Source organism: Herpailurus yagouaroundi, unplaced genomic scaffold (genome assembly GCF_014898765.1).
Source record: "Herpailurus yagouaroundi ecotype Mexico unplaced genomic scaffold, PumYag 198, whole genome shotgun sequence".
In the NCBI taxonomy this organism is placed as follows: domain Eukaryota; kingdom Metazoa; phylum Chordata; class Mammalia; order Carnivora; family Felidae; genus Herpailurus; species Herpailurus yagouaroundi.
The window spans coordinates 31,388,874-31,410,326 of NW_024412429.1; the positions used below are offsets into that span (position 1 = coordinate 31,388,874).

The following is a 21,453-nucleotide window of genomic DNA, read 5'->3' on the forward strand; positions in this document are numbered from 1 at the left end:
GGTGTCTCCTCTGTAACGTCTGCCCGTGCTCTCTCTGCGGAGATGACGGTGAAAACCGAGGCTGCTAGGGGCACCCTCACTTACTCCAGAATGAGGGGAATGGTAGCAATTCTCATCGGTGAGTGTAGGAATTATAGCGACTTCTAGGATGTGCGAAGTGGAAACTTTTTTAAGGTCACGCGTCAAATCAGTGTGTGTGGCGTCGGCCGTTGCGAAGCCATCTAGACGTTTATTTATTTCTCCTTTAATTCACAGCTTTCATGAAACAGAGGAGGATGGGCCTGAACGACTTTATTCAGAAGATTGCCAATAACTCCTACGCATGCAAACAGTAAGTTTGGGGGAGGACTGGGGGAAATAAAAAATAAGTAGCCTAGCTTGTTTATCAGCAGTGAAGACACACTCTCGTCGGGGTGTCGATCAGGAAGCCGAAGACTTCCCCAAGGGTGGGATCCCTTTTCTCTCTCCAATTCCAGTTTAGAACATTTTAAATATTAAAACTAATTTGCTGATTTGGCCTGGAAGAGAGAGCTGCAAGGTGAAAATTTTCCTGTTTGCCTAATTCACCCCGTTTCCATGAAAAACAGCCCTCATCGCTGTATTTTAAGTGGGCTTATTATTTTCTTTGGTAACTGAGTCATTTATTTGGGTGGTTTTAAGTTTAAACGCTCGGACCTGTCCGGGAAAAGTCGAGCCCGAACCTTGACTACTGGTGTCGGTGTGCCCCCTTGCGACGAGTCTGGGAGGTTCTCAGTTGTTCCTTTCTCTGCAGCCCTGAAGTTCAGTCCATTTTGAAAATCTCCCAACCTCAGGAGCCTGAGCTTATGAATGCCAACCCTTCTCCTCCAGTAAGTATTCTCTATTTGTGATGCTTCCGTGGAGGCATCTTGTAAATGAGTCAGTTAGTATTCCTACCGTGATGGATTAAAATAGCATTTTCTAGAAATTAGTCTCAAGGTAGGAATGCCTCAGTTAATGGCATAACGAGTGACATAAGCACTTAAGTATTGAGTCAGTGCAGTATTTTAAAAGGCATGTTGCATAAAAGTTTTATCTGGTTACAACATTACTGTGTACCATTTGCAGACTCCCATATGAAATATTACTGTGTACGGATGAAAAGTAGTTTTGATTGTGTTTAGGATGTATGGTGATTGTTGTCTTCCTTTGAGGCAAAGCTATTAAAAGAAAACGTTTTCTTTTCCAGCCAAGTCCCTCTCAGCAAATCAACCTTGGCCCGTCATCCAATCCTCATGCGAAACCATCTGACTTTCACTTCTTGAAAGTGATTGGCAAAGGCAGTTTTGGAAAGGTAATTTCAGATCTGAAGACCTCATTTTTGATGGTCTTTCATGCACTCGTCTGACATTCTCAGTGGATGCGGACAGCAAAATGATTTTTTGAATTGAAATTTCAGGTTCTTCTAGCAAGACACAAAGCAGAAGAAGCATTCTATGCAGTCAAAGTTTTACAGAAGAAAGCGATTCTGAAAAAGAAGGAGGTATGAAGTGTGATGGATTGCAGTTGGAGATAAGACATTCACTGGGTGGTTTTACCTTAGAATTTTGGTACCACGTTGAAATTTGCCACTCAATCTTAATTGTCCTTTTTCTAGGAAAAGCACATTATGTCGGAACGGAATGTTCTACTGAAGAATGTAAAACACCCTTTCCTGGTGGGCCTTCACTTCTCCTTCCAGACCGCTGACAAATTGTACTTTGTCCTCGACTATATTAATGGTGGAGAGGTGAGCGGCGGGAATGGGAGCTAACCTTTGGGTGTCTGTGCATAGCATTCTTGTTTCCAGTTTGAGAGGAGAGGTTTTAAATGATATGTAGGGGGGGAAAAGTTACCAGAATTAGCATTTCCTTTAACCTGAGAGTTTCATATAGTTAAGAGACTATTTAGGGCCGCTTCCTGCAATTGTTCTCTTTAGCTATATATGTCAAGTCTAATGAAACGCATTGTTACCAAGCCTTGGCAACCCAGCTGACCTTGTCCTGTCTCCTACAGTTGTTTTACCATCTTCAGAGGGAACGTTGCTTCCTGGAACCACGGGCTCGTTTCTACGCTGCTGAAATAGCCAGTGCCTTGGGTTACCTGCACTCTCTGAACATCGTTTATAGGTGAGCTGCAGGGCTCTCAAGGTTACCTTCCTGGGTACAAAGAAGACATAGCCCTAGCCTTTGACGGAGCCTTAAGATAATTTGTATTTACGTACAGCTTGGTCACCTAAAACCGGATACCCCAGCATGTGAGCCGCCTTGACTCCGTGCCACGAGGGAACTGGCCAGCTAGGATTGTGCCTAATCCAGAATAGATTAGCAGAACAAGGACTCCCTTTTTGTATTCACTGTACAGCCTCAGTGAATTGAAAATGCTTCTAATACCCCAAGCTATTATTTTCCCAGAGGATTTCTTATGAAGTGAAATTAACTTACACAACTACTTTTTTTGTTTGTTTTTTTTTTTCCTTGCAGAGACTTAAAACCAGAGAATATTTTGCTGGATTCACAGGGACACATTGTCCTTACTGACTTTGGGCTCTGCAAGGAGAACATCGAACACAATGGCACAACATCCACCTTCTGTGGCACGCCCGAGGTAAGAGCGCTCTTGATTTGGGGACTGGTCTGTGCCCTTCCTTCCAGGGGGAGGCAAGTGCAATAATACTTAAACTACCGGAAGAGTAGATCATTCTCAGAGATTTCTCAGTCCCATTCAGCACAAGTAAAACACATTTGCTGTTTGTTTGATGCAGCATGGGAAATCCCAAGGCCTCATGTTGCTTTCATTAAGACAAGCTGTTTGCAAAAGCCATGGCATAAAAGGTTTTCAGTTCCCAAGTAGGATAATCTGCTGGGTGCCCAACAGCTTCCTAAACATCAGTACACCTAACTGGCCCGTCAGCCTCCAAGCCCAGCAGTTTTATCAGGAAGTAACGTAAAGGCATGTGTCCTGCGGGTGGACCCAGGGTCTCTCGGCCCTCTCAAAGTGCATGCCTGGTCTTGGGATTCCTGGTTTCACGGACTCCTGAACACTGTTGTCCTGCTTTGTGTTTCAGTATCTTGCACCTGAGGTGCTCCATAAGCAGCCTTACGACAGGACCGTGGACTGGTGGTGCCTGGGGGCCGTCTTATATGAGATGCTGTATGGCCTGGTGAGTAGCACGTTGAGAGTCATGGACTATCGCCCTGGCTTGATAATGCTCCCCAGAACGTAGTCCTCTTGAAACCCAGACTTGTCTGGGCACACAAGTCCCATCTGGTCATTGTGTCTTGCCCTTTATGAATAACCTTATCAGATGCTGATAAGAGAAGCCTATTGGTTATTTTATAGGTGTTTTAGAGCCAGCTCTTAGTGAATTTTTTTTTTTTTTTTTTTTTTTTTTTTTTTTTGGTAAACTCGCATTTTCTAGATATGACCACACTTAACCTGCGTGAGGAAAAATGTGGCTTATTAATGTCTCACTGTTGTGAAACAGACAGTGAAAAATCCAGGGCAGAGAAACCCCATTAAGGGAAGGGCTTTGTCGCATCTAGCATACCACAGTGCATTTCTCTCTTGGTAATGTCTGCTGTACCAAACCCCCGATTAAGCGCTGATTTCCCCTGTTCTTTAAGCCTCCTTTTTATAGCCGAAACACAGCTGAGATGTACGACAACATTCTGAACAAGCCCCTCCAGCTGAAGCCCAACATTACCAATTCTGCCAGACACCTTCTGGAGGGCCTCCTGCAGAAGGACAGGACCAAGAGGCTGGGCGCCCAGGACGACTTTGTGAGTGCCTTCGCCCTGTTCTGGGCGGGCTGGGAAGCACCCTAGACCTCACTGCCCTTCTCGAATTCCACCTGTCTAACTTAACCTCCTGTTTCTTCTCGACAGATGGAGATTAAGAATCACGTCTTCTTCTCCCTAATTAACTGGGACGATCTCATTAATAAGAAGATTACTCCCCCTTTTAACCCAAATGTGGTGAGTGTCTCTTTCTGCCAAGTATGGGAGGGCCCAAAGGGCATTTCTGTAAGTCAGAGGCTGTGGTGGTGGAGGGGAGGGCCCTCAAGGAACAACTTGGCGGGTCCTTTATTCACAAACCACAACCTTCCCTAGGTGAAAAGTGGAATTTTTGTCCCAGCCAAGCTAACATCACTTCTCACCACAGCTCCCAATTCAAGTACCAAAAGCTAAAAAGCGAACACCCTCCGCCTTATTTAAACTTTGTGTGGCCTTTGGCTTCTGTGCTTGAAACGGATGGCTGTTTCGGGAGTTTCCATAGAGTGCCCTGAAGAGTCGAGCTCCGGGGTTTAAAGCCCGAATGAGGATTTGCCTGCCCTGTACCCACCGTGAATTCTTGACGCTGAGTGTTTGGTTTGGTTTGGTTTTCCTGCCACAGAGTGGACCTAGTGACCTGAGGCACTTTGATCCCGAATTTACCGAAGAGCCGGTCCCCAGCTCCATTGGCAGGTCCCCTGACAGCATCCTGCTCACAGCCAGCGTCAAGGAAGCGGCCGAGGCCTTCCTAGGCTTTTCCTACGCACCCCCTGTGGACTCTTTCCTCTGAACGGTCCCAGGGTTGGTCGTGAAGGATTCGTGTGTGTGTGTGTGTGTGTGTGTGTGTGCGTGTGTTAAGTGTTCTAGTTAGCCTTCTGGCGGGGCCGCCAGCTGACAGGACGTCTTAAAAGAGAATTTGCACATCTCTGGAAGCTTGCACGTCTTGGCAATCTCATTGCACACTGTTCGCCGGAAGCTTTTCGAAGAGCACATCCTCCTCTCAGTGAGCTCATGAGGTTTTCATTTTTATTCTTCCTTCCAACATGGTGCTATCTCTGCAGTGAGCGTTCGCGTGCCGCCGTAGACAGAGGCAGTAGTCTTATTAGGACGACGCAGCTCTAAGGAGGGTTTTCTGAGGGTCTGTCTGGGCCGTGATGTCGAATCTGATGAAATGTGCCTTTTCTGATGAGATCGTGTTAGCTCCAAAGCTTTTCCTGTTGCAGAGTGTTTCAGTTCTTTTTCTTTTTTTTTTTTCCCCTCCCCTTGTGGATTTACTGTGTGAACAGTGGTATGAATGTGGTATGCTTGATCACAGATGGATTTCGTTATAAGCATCAATGTGACACTTGCAGGATACTACAATGTGGGACATTGTTTGTTTCTTCCATATTTGGAAGATAAATTTATGTGTAGACCGTTTTTTTCTTCTGTAAGATACAGCTAATAACTAAAATTTATTGAAAATGGTCTTGCAATGACTTGTATCCAGATGCTTAAAGAAAGCATTGCTGCTACAAATATTTCTATTTTTAGAAAGGGTTTTTATGGACCAATGCCCCAGTTGTCGGTCAAAGCCTGGTATTTTCATTGTTTAAAATGTCACCTGAAAATGGGCATTATTTATGTTCCTCTTTTTTTTTTTTTTTTTTTTTTTTTTTTTGCATTCCTGATAACTGTATGTATTGTATAAAGACAGTCTGTACATTGGGTTATAACACTAGTATATTTAAACTTACAGGCTTATTTGTAATGTAAACCACCATTTTAATGTACTGTAATTAACATGGTTATAATATGTACAATTCTTCCCCCCCCTCCCCACCACACAACTTTTTTTTGTGTGCGATAAACCAACTTTGGTTTGCAATAAAACCTTGAAAAATATTTACATAAATTGTGTCACGTGTGTTATTTCTGTATATCTTGGTTGCGGGGGGAGGGTAAGTAATAATGGGTCCATTTAAAATTTTAAAACCTGGGAAATGCTGCTGTGACTTCCAGCTAGGTGGTTTGCTTCCAAGAGCGTCAGGTTCAGACTCCAGGGGGCTACAGAGTGGTCTTATGATGTCAGTCGTTCATAAACCCATCCAAATAAATCCTTTTCCATAGACAAATGCATTTCACAAGGAAACCATGAAGCAATGTTCCCTGTATTTGTTGCCTACCCTACGAAGTTGGCTGTTGGTCCTGACATTTGGTTTGCCTGGCAGGTAATTCTTTCAACAAATAATCTGGGCCAGGCTCTGCTCTGAGTGCTGGGGATATAGCAGTGGGCAAAGCAGACAAATCTCTGCCCTTAGAGAGCCTAATAGGAAGGACGCTTTTTCAATAAAGCAGTTTGTTGAAATGGAAGTCAAGATAATAGTCTGCAAGTAGAATGCCACTCAAGAGGGTGAGGATGTCTGTCCTGAACGACTATGTTCCCAAGAAGCTGAGCTGGCCGAAGCTGAGAGCACCAAGAGCTGAATGGAGTACCGTGCCAGCTCAGAGAAGGACCCCCAAGGAGCCAGTCCCTGGCACAGGCCAGAAGCCTCTTGAGCCTGTGTGTACCCGGCAGTGCACGGCCCCAGCCGACTCTGGGTCTGCGGTGTAGACCCCCATGCTCTGGTCTGGGGTGTAGAGGCCACTCCTAAGGCTCATACTGCTGGAATATCTACTGTAGAAGAGGGAAAGATATGAAGATACTAAGAGATCATCCAAATTTGAGTCCGAATTGTCACAGAGACTCTAAAGCCTGCATTTTCCTAATAGAGATTGACACCAGCTCTGACCGGTGGAGGGGGGGGGGGGGCTTTTTGCAGAGCTTCCCCTCATTCTCATTATCAATAGTTACAAACTCCTTCTTGAACCAAAGGCGCTTAAATTACCTTTTTATCTGAACACAGTTCTTGCAGGCTTGGGAATCTCCAGTCTAATCATAGTTAAGTCACAGGGACTGGTCATGGATGACAGAGCTTTTTACTTTTTTAAGGGTAGACACTTGGTTTATTGGGTTATAGTCAATCACTGTATAAGATCTGATCCTGTTGCTTGGGAAATGGTAAGAGCAGAGGGGTCCCAAGGGTTGTCATGCAAACAGTGAGAGATGAGATCAAATACAAGTGGGCAGGAAGGGAACAAGGTAAGAACAAGGAAGCTAAGAAAGAACAGGGGGTCAATTTTTTAAAAGGGCAAATATTTACCAAGTACTGTGATGTAAGGTAGCATACAAGCAGAGGTATCTTTTATCTGGGAGAGGAAAGTAACTCCCTGCCAGCATTGGAAACTACAGCTTGAGCCTGGCAGTTGCAAAAAGGGACAGTACGCTTCTCCATCGCCCTCTCACCGTGCATCTGTTCAACCGTGGGTTTGGGGGCAATGTATTCAGCTACGGTTCCCCCAAGTTAAAAGGGGACTCTGAAACCACTGCTACCACGAAGACTGAGTCACTGTGCTTGGGGCATTGGCCATCAACTTGGGGAGACAGGGCACCTACTCATGGTGCACAGCAGGTGCCGAAGGAGGGGTAAAGAGAACTTCAGAAGTCCAGATGCTTCCGTGGGATCAGCTGCCTGGAGCAGGCTTCACAGAGGGGATACCAAAGATTCTTACCGACCGATTCTATTTGTAGGAAGTCTAATTGGGTGCAGGCCCTCAGGGTTAGATAATAACACTAACAGCTAATGCTAGTGAGCTCTTACTATACACGAGAAGTTAGTCTAAGTACAGTATAGGCTATTTCAGGATGACCCTGGGATATCAAAAGCGAAGAGACTAGTACAGAAAGGTAACTTGCCGGTTAGTAAGTGGTGACGTTAGAAGTCAAATCATGAGGGGTCTTGAGAGACTATGCTTGTAACAATTATGCTATTCTGCCTGACAGGTGACAACAGATCTAGAAGCGGACCCCTGTGCGTTTGTTAACCATTAACTTATTATTTCATCAGACGCTTACGGAGGTATCTTGCGGGCGTCAGGCTATGCGGAAAGAGAGAGAAAGGGGGTTGGGATTTGCAAGCATAATGTAGACACTATCAGTTGTTGGTGCCGATTAAGAGCAGCTGGAAATACAAAGCACATTACCGTGGGCGTGTAAAGTAGCACCACCATTTTGGAAAACTGCTTGGCACTATTTGCTAAAGATGATCACGCACATAACGTTTGGCCTAGTAGCTCCTCTCCATGCTTTATACCCCAAAGAATGTACATGTATTCAATAAAAAAAATTTGCAATAATGTTCACAGGAGTACTATTAATCTTAGCCCCACATGGGAACAATTCAAACTGTCCACCAAGGGTAGAATAAATTAGCATGATTTCATACAAGGGAATGCTATACTGCACTGAAAACGGATGCTCATTACATACAATAACAGGGAATAAAACCCACAAACAAACATAGCAAACAGACTGTATGGTTTAACGCATATAAACCTTGAAAGCAGACAAACAAAGTGAATCTATATAGAGGTCAGGACAAGATCACCTCTGAGGAGAGGACGTGGGTGGAGATCATGATTAAGAGGGTACGTGAAAGGGGTGGTCTCCTGGGTGCTGGTGATTTCTCAGTTTGGCTGGTGGTCTCAGGGAGTAGTTTTGCTTTTTGATATTTCATCAGGTTATATGCTTATGATAGGTGCCCTTTTCTCTGTGATGCTTCAAAAAATGTTTATTAAGATATGTAGAAAAAAGTTACGTAGTATAATCAAAACAGGACATTATGGGAACACAGAGGAGGGGCACCTTACCTGATTTGGGGGGCGGGGACTAAGTTTTCAGATAGTGGAGGCCAGAGACGCTTAGGGAGATCTAGAGTGTTCAGATAGGCTGTGTTGGGAACTGGATCGTGGAAGTGAGGCAGAAAGAGAAGCCTCTCAGGTGCTGGCTGGTAGAGGTCCGGGAGAGAGGGGGCAGCTTGCATAAACTAGTGGATGGAATATTGGAAAAGGAAAGTTGTCAGATCTACATCAGAATCCCAGCCCTACGGATCAGCTTCCTAGCTGGGGACACATAGTAACTCTCTTCTAACCTGCCTCTTCACAGTGATCTGTGAGACAAGGTCAGAAGGAATTGAAATGCCAAGAATGCAAATCAATTTCTTCTTTCCCAACTCATTACGTTTCTCAATTTCCCCTCCTCTTTACTCGATGAGGGGAGAAAAGGATATTAAAAAGCAGTGAGAAGTCAGTTTGAATAGAGAGATCGACCTTGTCACTGCTGTTTTTGAAAGTCTCACGGAGAAGTTTAGAACTCAGAAGGTAGCCACAAGAAGCATTTCGCTGCTTTCCATGAGGAAAATGAAGTGATTGAAAGGAGTGTTCGGGTGACTCTTGCCGAGAGCTGAGTGCAGGGAGGGCTTTATAACTAAAAGAAGAAGCAGCGGAAGAAGCAGCGGGAGGAGGGGGAGGGGAAGAAGAAGGAGGAGGAGGAAAAAAAAGGAAGCCATCTGGAGACTTCTTGAGAGCCATTGGTGACGGTGAGGGAAGGATAGAGAAGAGATGTTTGCCAGACCCCAAATCAATGGAGTTTAGTGAGTCACTGGGAATGAAGAAAGAAGGATGAATCCAAGGCAAGGCACGGTTAATGTAGTTTGTTTCATTAATGTAATTGACCTAACTTATTGAAGCGGTTGTCATAGCTGCAATAGTAACATCTAGGACAAAGGCCACCCACCCACCAGTTTCTTCAACATTCCCAAGGCATGACGGACCAAATGATCAATAATCAATCAGCATGATTAGCAAGGCAGGATGTTACACACTGTAGTCACTCCTACCCCATCCTGTTAAGAAATTTCTTGCTTCATCCATCAAACAGCCCTTGGAATTCTATTCCCTATGCCTCAAGTTTTGTTTTAGGAGCATGATGATGTTAAACTTGACCTGGTGTTGATCAGTATAACACTTCTATTAAGAAAAAATACACTCATCTAAATTAATGAAGCCAAATTTGGGAAATTAAATATTTTCCTCTTACTGCACGAAAATTGTTATCCAGTCACCAAAACCAACAATTAATGATTATAGCTTAGACTTTACTTGTGCATATATGTGATCTTTCCCGGTCCACTTTGGCCTCACGTACTTGTATATAAGAACACGTTTAATTTATTCATGTTTTTTCTGCTTCCCGCATCTTTTCTGTGACAAACGGTGGCACCAAGATGAGGGGTAATCCTAGATGTTTATATAGTGTTTGCCTACAACGTTGTGTTCAGACAGATAAGTTTGTGTATTTGGATACCTTGGAAACCACCAACTACAAAGGATAGGGTTCTTGGTTTCCTCTTTTCTGTGTTGTCTGTTCTGTGCTCCACCTAAGCATATCACAGTAAGCATGATGATGATACTATAACAATAATATGCAAGGTACAGATTGTTTCCAAGAAAATATACAATGCGGACCATCACTACTTGTGAACAATAGATCAAGGGTCATAAGCATAAAGACATAGTGTCACTTTACATACACCCATATAAAAGAGATGAGTGGCAGCCAATTTGTTCATGATATCGAGATAATCCTAACACACTTCTGCTCTGTCTTAGTTTACTGCCACTTTGGATAGTCATACACTCTGAATGTAGCATTCCAGAGGCCAAAGTCATTGTTTGATTCGAAATGTGTTGCTATGTTGCTAGCAAAACGCAATATAGATCTATTTGTTTTGGCAATAATCAATTAAATTAAAGTTTTACTTAATTAAATTAATTAAAGTTGCATGGAACTGATCTGGAGTCCACATAAAAAAACAGTGATTATATTTTCCTCTGAAAGATCATGAAAAAGGAGCATACAGTGATGATCTGATCCTTGAATTAAATTACATGATACCTAATAATAACGGACATGTTGGGATACACTTAGAGAAAATAGAATTTGCCGAATCAAACATATAGGTGACAACTCTTTGAAAAGCAGAGCAAAATAAAGATGAAATAATCAGGGAAGAGGAAAGCATGTGAATGAAATGATGCCTTCCTTTATTTATAGACAGATAACATGCTCACAGTAAAACAAATAAATAAAAACACAATGGGTTGAAATGAGGGATAATTTCATGACTGCCTCTCGCAGCCACTCCCACCCCAATTTCCCCTCACTGCAAATAACAAATAGTAAGCCTTCAGGTGTATCTTTTCAGAAAGACGGTATGCATGTACAAGCCTAAAAGCTTCCTTCCAATAACACAGAATTAGAATTTTAAAGGACGGAGCAGAGGGCGTGTCTCGATTTCTGGTTGATTTCTTTTTTTAAGTTATCTTAGTTGTTCATATTTTCTAAGTTCAAAGTCTCACTTGCGGGATTCCAGTGCTTTCAAAATATGTTGGTGCAACAGAACTCTTAAACACTGCCTGTGGACTTTTTCATTTGGTGCTGAGTGAAGACACAGCAATCTGGTCTCATGTTGCAGAAAAAACAAACAAACAGCCTCACTGAGACACAAGACTTGGCTTTCAAGGTTGCCCTTTGCAACTATGTACAATTTTTGCCTTGCCCACAGTCTTTGGAACCTAACAGCTCAGCAACTTGGCTGTAGATACACTCTTTCTAAAACAGCTGGAAACCATCTCCATTTTCCAGTCACTAAAGAGCCGTCTCATGTCTAGGGCATACTGGAATATTTTCACACAAGTTACCTAGCTGGGGGATAAGACTCTCCCTTCTAACCATTCCTACATTCCTTTAAGTCATTCTCCCTATCAACTCTCCTGGCTTTCCAATTCCACAGAATCATAAAAATGTCAGGGTGGGAAAGATTACTAGGTCTAGGGGTCATAAACTCACTGCCTTTAGGAACCAGACTTGTAAATCATATTAGAATAAGACAGAGCCACTGACAACGCATTTTCTCTTAAAAGCCTTGACATTAAAATAATGAAGATCAAAAGCAAAAATTGTGTTGGCCAAGTAAAAATGAGTCTAGGGGCAGAAATATTTGCAAATTTTCCCATCCAATCTCATATGCAATTATGTAAAATTCAATGAGCCACCCTCTCTTTTGCATTCTTGCCATTCCTTATCTATGAGCAACACAACAAAAAAACAAAACCCCAAACACCGGAGATTGAAAGTTCTGCTTCTCTCCACTATACAACAGTGAGGGAAGAAATGGGCTTCTCGGGGCGCCTGGGTGGCGCAGTCGGTTAAGCGTCCGACTTCAGCCAGGTCACGATCTCGCGGTCCGTGAGTTCAAGCCCCGAGTCGGGCTCTGGGCTAATGGCTCAGAGCCTGGAGCCTGTTTCCGATTCTGTGTCTCCCTCTCTCTCTGCCCCTCCCCCGTTCATGCTCTGTCTCTCTCTGTCCCAAAAATAAATAAACGTTGAAAAAAAAAAATTAAAAAAAAAAAAAAAAGAAATGGGCTTCTCCCATTTCTCCAGACAGGAGTCTGGCATTACATGCCACAGAGTCCATCCTTCCAGGTTGATAAAGATTGTCCCCAGCTCCCCATCATATTCACACGCCTAGAGGCCCCAACTTCCATCAGAATTCCATAACCAGTTTTGGAAAGGAAGCAGACAGGCTCTTTAGTATATGATCTAGGAGCTTTTACGAGGCCCCCTTTTTAGCAGACCACTCACTCAAAAGGGAAAAGAGATCTGAAGAATTTTCTGTCTGCCATAAAAGGATAAGGAACCAGCTTGGCCAAACTATCCTGAGTTACAATGAACAGGAAGTAATGTGTGTGTGTGTGTGTGTGTGTGTGTGTGTGTGTGTGTGTGTGCTGAGGGAGGCAGCATAGTAAATCAGGAAAACCTCTGAGTTTTCACACCTATCTCCACTTCTTAGTCTCCCTGAGCCTTCTCCCTTCTTTCCCAAATTGGAACTAAAAGCACTTCTTCTGTACTATAGAGGATCTGGGCTAACATGTTTCAGCCTGTAGAAAAATGTAATTCAACAAGTAAAGAACAATGCGCTTGGCACTTGATTGGGGGAGCTGAGGGACTGGGACCACTCAGACCTTCTGCATGCTTCATAACTTACTGTTTCCAGGCAACACTTCCAACCGTGCATCTTTAAGAGAACGGAAAATGACCAAGTGTCCTCGGATTCTTTCCCCCTCCTCCCCGCAGGCATATCTACTTTCCAGCTGCAAGAGACAGGTTGTGAAGGGTACACTATAATATTTAGGTAAATAATCCTATGTCCCAATTATATGGAGTTCAAGGTGTTTCTAATAGTCCCAAAGGATTTTCAAACTTTTCAAATTAAATTCCTTTTAGGTTTCTTAAACACGCCCCATAAAATAAGGGTGAACGGTGTCCCATTAGTCACCAGCTAAGAGTGGCATAGCCCTCAACAGCCTGATACTATGCCTGTCAACTTTTTCTTTAAAGACAGAAGAAATGAGTTACACAAAAACACTCTGTTCTGACTTTTTCATCATTGCTAACATCAGTAGGGTCAAATCTCTGGAAGAAACACAGGGTTGTTGGGGGCATATCTGGATATAAACCAGAAGATCTGGGTTCTGCCTTGGTCATCTGGTAAGTCTCTTTTTCCATAAAACGGGGCTACAGCTAACTGTTGTGCCTTCCTTACAAGCCAGAGCAAAGATCTAACAAGACAAACGCTGTACGAGAATGGGCTTTGCTGACCAGGAAGTGATCAATTAGTTTCGGGTGCTTCTCAGGCAACAGCCTGCCTTGAACTGTACCAGTTTACATGACTTTCGATTTTAATACTTCAGACCTCTAGGAGTCTGTTAAGAGTTTCTTCATAGGTTGTCCTACTGAGAGATTTGTTACTTAGTAGAAATTAGTTTTTAAACATATCTAATGCATATGCTTATTTGAATCGCCTTTGAAAATTCTTCCCATTTAAAATCAGGAAGGTTTTTCAAGGAATTAATTCCCCGAATTCAGAGATGAAGAATTGTTCTTCATTCTACTAACCCTTAACATGATGAAATATTGTATGTGAACAACCAATTTAAAATACAAGGTATAAAGGCACTTGGGTGGCTCAGTCAACTGGGCGGTGGACTCTTGATTTCGGCTCAGGTCATGATCTCAGGGTTCAGGAGATCGAGCCCTGTGTCGGGCTCCGTGCTGACAGCATGGTGCCTGCTTGGGATTCTCTCTCTCCCTCCCTCCCTCTCTCTCTCTGCCCCTCCTCTGCTTATGTGTGTGCTCTCTCTCTTTCTAAATAAATAAATAAACTTAAAAAAAATAAAATACAAGATAAGGTATAAAAGGTATTACTAAATAAAGAACACCCAAATCATTATCTTACTTTTCTTTCAGTTTTATTTAAATGAAAATCACACACTGGGGGGAGAGAGAGAGATCCTGATAATATGAATCCTTTTTGCTATGCAACATAGGTAACATAGTTTTAGAGGACCCAGCCACATAAAAAGACCAGAAAAAGTAATAAGAGGTAAACGTATCAGGAAAGAAAAGGCAAAATTGTCAATGATGCAGATGATGTGATTCTACAACAACACCAAGGAGACCCACAAACTATAATACTTCATTGGGGAGTTCAGTAAGGTTGCCTCGCATAGTATCTACCTGCACAATTCAATAATGTATCTCTACTCCGTAATAACCCAACAGAAAAAAAATAGTTTGTTTATGTTTATAGCAAAAATTATAACCTAGGAATTAAGTAACCTATCAGAGGTTAGGAAATTGCCTCTATTAAAAGAACTGATTACATGAAGGGAGTATTATGTTAATGCATGGGATATCACAACTTTGCAAAGGTGTTGATTCTCCCAAAATCTATCTACAGGTTTCAGTAAATTTCCAACGAAAATTCCAAAAGGATTGTTTAAGGGGGAATTGAATCATCAATTTTGAAATACACATGAAAGCTTACATCTTTCCACTAATATTTCATATAAAATTTACATGAAAGTCGGTCCACGATAACAGAAAATGGAAAGGAAAGAGAGTAAAGCAGACCTACCAGATCTTAAAACATATTACAAAGACATCAAAACAGTATTAAAGCAGCCTGCAATCGGCATATGGACAGACAAATGGGCCACAATAGATGGCATAGAGAATATGAGATGAGTGCCACCACAAATCAATGGAGAAACGATGGGTTATTTAGCAAACAACGTTAGGAAATTTAGCTCATCATATGCAGGGGGAAAAGTTAGATTTCTACTGCACGTGACATTTAAAAATAAACATCAGATGGACGGGAAACCTAAAACTGAAAGACAAAACTATAAACCTAATAGAAAAAAAAAAATCAAAGACTATCAAGTCATCGATTAGCTAATTAACGAGCAGATACCTCACGTTGAGAGAAAACTTTTGATTTGCAAAGCTCAGAGAGTCTTCTGCGCGGGGTTTGCAGGATTAGGGGAATGGGGAGGATTTTAATGAACGTGGCCCAAGCTTCCAGAGAACGTGATAACAACCTACATCCACGAAGCACCGCACTCTGTCACCTGCTAACGCGATCGTCTGATAAGACGGGAGAAGCAAACAAGATAACGTATTTCTATTCCCTTTTTGCATGTGCTAAAGTTGAAGCTCTGAGAAGTTTACCTGAGCAGACACCCATGGAATACGTGAAAGAGTCACGCTTGAACCTACTGCTCTGACCCCAGAGGCTTTCTCTTTTCACAGCCTCTCATGAAGCATTCTGGCATGTTTACTGAGCGGTGAGAGCAAGAGCCACCATCTGGAATGTCCGGGTCAGCTGGTCCGGTCTCCCTTCCGTAGAGATCGCTGGGTTTCCAGACGGACGCTTGAAAATGGAAAAAGGGACCGAAGGTCACCGGTAAATAACTTTGGAATCCGCAGCTCAAATTCAAATGGGCTGCTTTAAAGGGGTTGGCTCCATCAATCTCCTGGGAGGCAGTTTTCTCATGTTTTCATGGTTTGTAAGGTCTGCGTTTAAGAGATAGAAACACATACTCCTCGTTCCTCCTAGAACTGGTGTGTGATTCAAATGAGAAGAGTTTTTAATTACAAGCATTACTGTCTTATTAAATATTTCCCGATTGCCTTTAACAATTTGTGGAATGACATCAACATCAGCCTGCAGCGCCACCCAGTGGATACACTAATGCTTGATGTTTTTAAGTGTTCTCAGGTGGTAAACATTACCTGTATTACAGGTACTGTTACTCAGGCCTTTGGCTCACAGTCGGTATATTTCTTCCCTATTTTTGATTTATAAAAATTGTTTATATGAGGTTTTTCATAAGTCAGTCATGACCAAAAAAAAAAGGAGCCGAAGATCAGAGCACGACCTATATTTTACTTGTGATGCTTCACCCTGGGTGGCTGTTCTTGTCAAAATTGCAACCCACGTGTTTGCCTTAAAACCCAGCTATTATTTAACGCAAGAGGAACAACCTGGGGGTGTTGTTGGAGAGGTCTGTTTCCTTCCTGACGTACGTTGTAGTTCAAATTGCCGAGTCCACACTTGAAATTTTTCTTGTTATAGTTCACTCGTTTGTACACATATCAATGCCTTCGTAAAAATCTATTGCATATTTTTGATGTTAGGCATCATGCCCAGTGCTAGGGATTCAATGATGAGCGCAAAGGAACGTGGTCCCTGGCTTCACGGAGCTTGGAAATCTAATGAGAAAAACATACGATAATTAAGTAACCACACAAATGTTGCCTCACTTAGCTCAGAAAATGAGAATATTTATTTCTTCCTTTTTTTCCCCCAAAACAGCAAGAGTTTTAATTTTTCCTCATGTATATCTGGGTGTTTGGGCTGCAGGGGGCTTGTAATGGAAGGGTTTGAAGCTCTTTTGTTTAAATCTGACAATCATGGGAAGAAGAAAGGCATTTCCTCCATGTTATAGCATAACGGTGAGAAATGGTAGAATTTGGAGTCAGAAACCAGGGTTTAAATCCTGTGATCTCTTTCTATGCTTGTGACATTCAGCAAATGATTTTAGTCCTTGACACTCAGTTTTCACTTTCTGTGACATAGAAATAATAACACCTACCTTGAAGAGGGAAGGCCATGGCTAATATAGCACAAGATATATAATAGGCGATTAATAAATGCTTTGCCTAAAGGTGCCTGGCTGGCTAAAGCATGTGGGTAAAGCATGTGACTCAGGGTTGTGAGTTCAAGCCCCATGTTTAACGGGGAGCCTACTTAAATTTTTTTTTTTTTTTTGCCTAAATCATCATGTGATCAAACGTTATATGACTTTTATTGCACCACTCATATTTACTGACCCCTAAAATGGAACATAAAGTTTAAAGCAATGAGAAAAACTTTTAAAGTCAATTTTTAAAAATAAGAGAAAGCGAGTAATTTTGAGACGTTCGTGTATGGCATGATGATGTGGAAATGCAAATATGTGCCACTTATTTTTCAAAGGTATCCAGTGACTATATCTAAATTCTCGTTTATTCGCCCCAAGAGTTGGGGTAACACAGATGTGATAAATCCAACTGGTCAGTTGAAGGAGGAAGCAATGCGTAATTGGCTAGCTTGGGTCTCACCACTAGTTAAAAGGTGAAATGGAACTAAAATCTATGACTCTCACTCTCTGGGTTGCATCTCTTTAGATCCCACTGAGAAGAATGGATACTGCGGAATAGGTAAACAATATTAACAGAAAAGACTTCTCAAAATTGTTACAAGTCTTGCCGTGCAGACAGACTTCCAAATAATTCCCTTATTTTACATATGAGCAGAGGAAATGTATCACGTGTTGTTCCAGTTATAAGAACACACACACATTCGTACATACAACTCAAAATATTTCAGAAAGGAGGGAAAGATTCAAGTGCTAACATTTGTTGAAACCTACAAGTATGTTAGATGCATTATCTTATTATCAGGTAAGTACGTTGTCCCTGAGTTATAGAGGAGACGCTGAAACTGGTAAGAATAAATAACTTTTCCTTGGAGTTGGGAATGGCAAAGAAAGAATCCAAGGCAGGTCCTGCTGACCCCAGAGGCCCTCATATTTCGATCACTTCCCAGTCAGAAGAGTGACCAATGAAAAATGCTCCTCTATGACCTTGAACATATTTCACTGTGTATGATATCCCGCCAATTGGCACTCACATTATGTGACATCAGGAAACTGAAGACTGCTAATGTCAACCTCTTCTTCATTTTTATAGGGAAAGTTGGGGAGGTTCAGATCCTTCTGTGAACATTACTAGAATCAGAACAACTCAGTTAAAATAAAATAAAATAATATAAAATCACTTTCTATTGTCTACTTGGGGACATACATGCTTACTAAGTTTTTATTAATATTTCTTTCTTCTCAAGTTCTGACCACATTTTTGTAATTTTTCTCTGTATCCTAGACTTCTGAGAAGGGCCCGCTGGATGGTCCCTCCTTGGCTCATGTGCTTATTATTTAATATGATACGGAAGGAAGAGGAAAATTGGAAGTCAAAGCTAATCTGGGCAAGAGACCGGTGTCACTAGACCTTGATATTCATTTTCCAGATGACTTTGCAGCTGAGTTGGCATTACTCTGCGGCATTAGAAGACTGAAAATAGGTAATAAGGTTAATGGAAGGCCTATGCCTGCCACCGTGCACTGTATGCTGTAAAGCAGGAATAGGACACAGGTGCTAGCCCACATATGCATACGCATACCCGGACTGAGTTCTGACACCAGCTGGGACCTTTCAAAAGGGATACTTCGCACTGTTTCTGTGGCTGCTCAGCCTGGAATTCGCGATTCCATGTGCTCTTTCAAATGAAAATCCCCCATGAGAGAGGAGTCCTGAGTTTGCCAGGTGAGGGCCAAGGGTCGGGCTGAGCAGTCAGCCCGCCTTCTGTGCTCAGGGCTGTGCTCTGGGGAAAGACGTCTTCACCGTGCTCTGAAATGTGAAGCCAGGAGCAGACCCAAGAAGTCCCGTCCTGGGGGCCAAGGTTATAGTTGGGACCAGAGAGACAGACACCGAACCAGGTCATGTATCTCAGGACCTAGACGTAGTGGTCCGGCTGTTGCCTGTCTCCAGGCTTTCCATTCGTACTTTTCTTTCTCCGAAAGGCTGTTTTACCTATTACTCCACCTTATCTAAAGCATCTCCTCTATATTCTGTCTCCCTAGCACGTTTATTTCCTTTATCACCCCACACTGGGCGATTATTTATGTATTTGTGTCTCTTCTTAGAATATAAGCTCCCTGAGGGCAGAGACTTTATCTTCTGATATCTATTAAAACCCTAGTACCCATATGCCTAGCATATAGCAAGTGCTCGATACATGCTTGTTGGACGAACGAATGAGTGATTCACTTGTGTAATATTTCACAGACATTTAAAAAAATCTCTTTGCTAGAAAAGCGGAAATGATAAAACTTGGATTCGCGACAACTGGCCAATTAATCAAAACAAACCAATGAGTCGATAGCCTGACATTAAAACTTGAGGCTAAAAAAAAGGAACTATAACATGACGTATGACAGAGTCAGAATTCAAGAAGGTTACTGAAAGCATTAAGCAAAATGAGAATTGGTTAAAAAAAAAAAAAAGGAAATATGAAGTTTCAGATAAGAGTCCAAAGAATCAATTTTACGACTATAAAAGTGAAAAGGTCGGGTTTGACAGTACTTGCGGAAATTAGACAATTTAATAGATTTCAATCCCAGTGTTAGTATTAGTCGAGTGCAAATTAAGCTTCCCAAAACCAAGAGCACTCTTAGACTGATTACCAGAAATACTGCATCCGAAAGAAAAGTTATTATTACTGATGAAATGGTACCAGTAGAAGAAGGTTTTGTTTCTGGCAGTATATTTCTTTTTAAATTTTTTTTTCAACGTTTTTATTTATTTTTGGGACAGAGAGAGACAGAGCATGAACGGGGGAGGGGCAGAGAGAGAGGGAGACTCAGAATCGGAAACAGGCTCCAGGCTCCGAGCCATCAGCCCAGAGCCCGACGCGGGGCTCGAACTCACGCACCGCGAGATCGTGACCTGGCTGAAGTCGGACGCTTAACCGACTGCGCCACCCAGGCGCCCCTCTGGCAGTATATTTCAAGGAAACCACCCCGTGAAGTGAGCAGTGTGCGAAAGATACCGAAACCAGATTTCATAAGGAAAAACGGAATGGCTAGCCGGGAAAGGAGAAGTTTGGAGGTGGCATTTAGCCCAAGGGGGGCAGTGAAGGGGGTGCGCAGACAGGGAGCTTGATAGCTGTGCATAAATATTTTGTGCGGAAGGAGAATTGACTTTATCTTGCAGCGCTGTGCAGCAAGACAGGTGGAAACCATAGAGAGGTCGGCTTCCAAGACATCTGAGGAGGTGATGAGATCTTCAAAGTTGACATGACCATCTTGTGGCTTTGTGTGTTAGCCGGGATGCCCCAGAGACACAGAACCGATAGGATATGTATCGATAGCAGAAGAGGACATTTATCATAGGAATTTGCTCATGTGATTCCAGTCACTGAGAAGTCCCCCAACCTGCCCTCTGCGAGCTGAGACCCAGGAAAACCAGCAATGGCTTCAGTCTGAGTCCGAAGGTTCGAGAACTAGGAGTGGCCGTGTCACAGGGCAAGGGAAGATGGATGTCCCAGGTTAAGCAAAGAAAGAAAATTCACCCTCCTTCTGTCTTTGTGTTCTATTATGTGCTCAGTAGATTGGATTATGTTCACCTGCATTGGTAGGGACTATCTTTTTTACGCAGTCTACCTTTCCAAATGCTAATCTCTTCCACAAACACCCTCACAAACACACCTAGAAATAATATATTGCCAGCTATCTGGACATCCCTTGGCCCAGTCAAGTTGACACATAAAATTACCCATCACACTCTGTAACTACTCTGGGGGCAAGCGGTATTGGATCAGGAAGGAACCAGGGCAGGTAACCCCCACATTTTCTTCCAGCTCTAAACATTTTACACTTCCAATGGTGTCTCAGGGATGTTGAGAATTAAAAAAAAAAAAAAAAATTTAGAAGTATATAAAATACATAACCTATTGTTTTAATCTACCATTAAAATTTTCTGCCCAAACATTATTAAACACAAGTTTATTGGGGTTCTTTGAAATAACTGAGAATTGCAAAATACAATTATAACAAGAAAATGGAAGAGTCATTCAGTTGACTATTTTAAGTAATTGTGATAGAGAAATTCCATGTTTGTAGTTCACTTGCTTGGAAAGGCTACTTCCAGGGGAGACAAGGAGACCAAACCCCATTCTCTTAGAGGCTTGATAAGAGCTCTATTGACTTCAGTCACTGATGTTTCACAGCAGAATCATCAGGGAAACTGGGATGAAGGAATTCTCTGGAAAGAGCCCCACAGCATTTATTTTAAACCAATATTACAGCACGTGTCACATGGGCCTGGGCCACATTCTGGAAATAGACATTCCCCTGGCCTTCCTCACCCCATGTCCCCCAACCCCACCCAAATTCACTTGTGAGAGGCCAGGTGTCTCTTTACACAGAAGGATTTTCCAACAGTGTGGGTTGTGGCTCAGTCAACTCTGGAATGCATTCTGGGGAATGGCTAAACATAACATCCTTCCTTAGAAGTGATAATAAAAATAAGTAGGATAGATTCTCATTTGTCAGGGGCAATCTGAAGCAGTCATTGAGGGCAGGATAACTTCCGTGTCATCCAAAACCCTCCACAAACACCTACTACCGGTACTTACATAGCGGTTGCTCGGGTAGAAGTCACCCAAACCTAGGGTCACTAGGATCAAAATAAGTTACTGTGGATGCAAATCTGTGTTGATGCCGATGTGGTATAGTTACTGGGCTCAGGAGGAGAG

The 21,453-nt window shown here is 42.5% G+C and overlaps 1 protein-coding gene across 5 annotated transcripts in view; it reads left to right on the forward strand.

The window, feature by feature from the left end:
* SGK1 (serum/glucocorticoid regulated kinase 1) overlaps nucleotides 1–5,664 on the forward strand; it is a 114,291-nt gene extending 108,627 nt beyond the window's left edge. For 4 of the 5 annotated variants that reach the window (XM_040449122.1, XM_040449123.1, XM_040449126.1 and 1 more), the window contains 11 exons: nucleotides 256–331; nucleotides 773–848; nucleotides 1,208–1,312; nucleotides 1,418–1,501; nucleotides 1,616–1,747; nucleotides 2,014–2,126; nucleotides 2,481–2,604; nucleotides 3,065–3,160; nucleotides 3,624–3,779; nucleotides 3,885–3,974; nucleotides 4,393–5,664. In XM_040449122.1, the coding sequence (XP_040305056.1) occupies nucleotides 256–331; nucleotides 773–848; nucleotides 1,208–1,312; nucleotides 1,418–1,501; nucleotides 1,616–1,747; nucleotides 2,014–2,126; nucleotides 2,481–2,604; nucleotides 3,065–3,160; nucleotides 3,624–3,779; nucleotides 3,885–3,974; nucleotides 4,393–4,560 (1,220 nt within the window). In that variant the 3' untranslated portion in view covers nucleotides 4,561–5,664. Of the gene's footprint in view, nucleotides 1–6; nucleotides 119–255; nucleotides 332–772; nucleotides 849–1,207; nucleotides 1,313–1,417; nucleotides 1,502–1,615; nucleotides 1,748–2,013; nucleotides 2,127–2,480; nucleotides 2,605–3,064; nucleotides 3,161–3,623; nucleotides 3,780–3,884; nucleotides 3,975–4,392 lie in introns of those variants that run through there. The other variant, XM_040449125.1, reaches the window with a different exon arrangement.
* The last annotated feature ends 15,789 nt before the right edge of the window (nucleotides 5,665–21,453 follow it).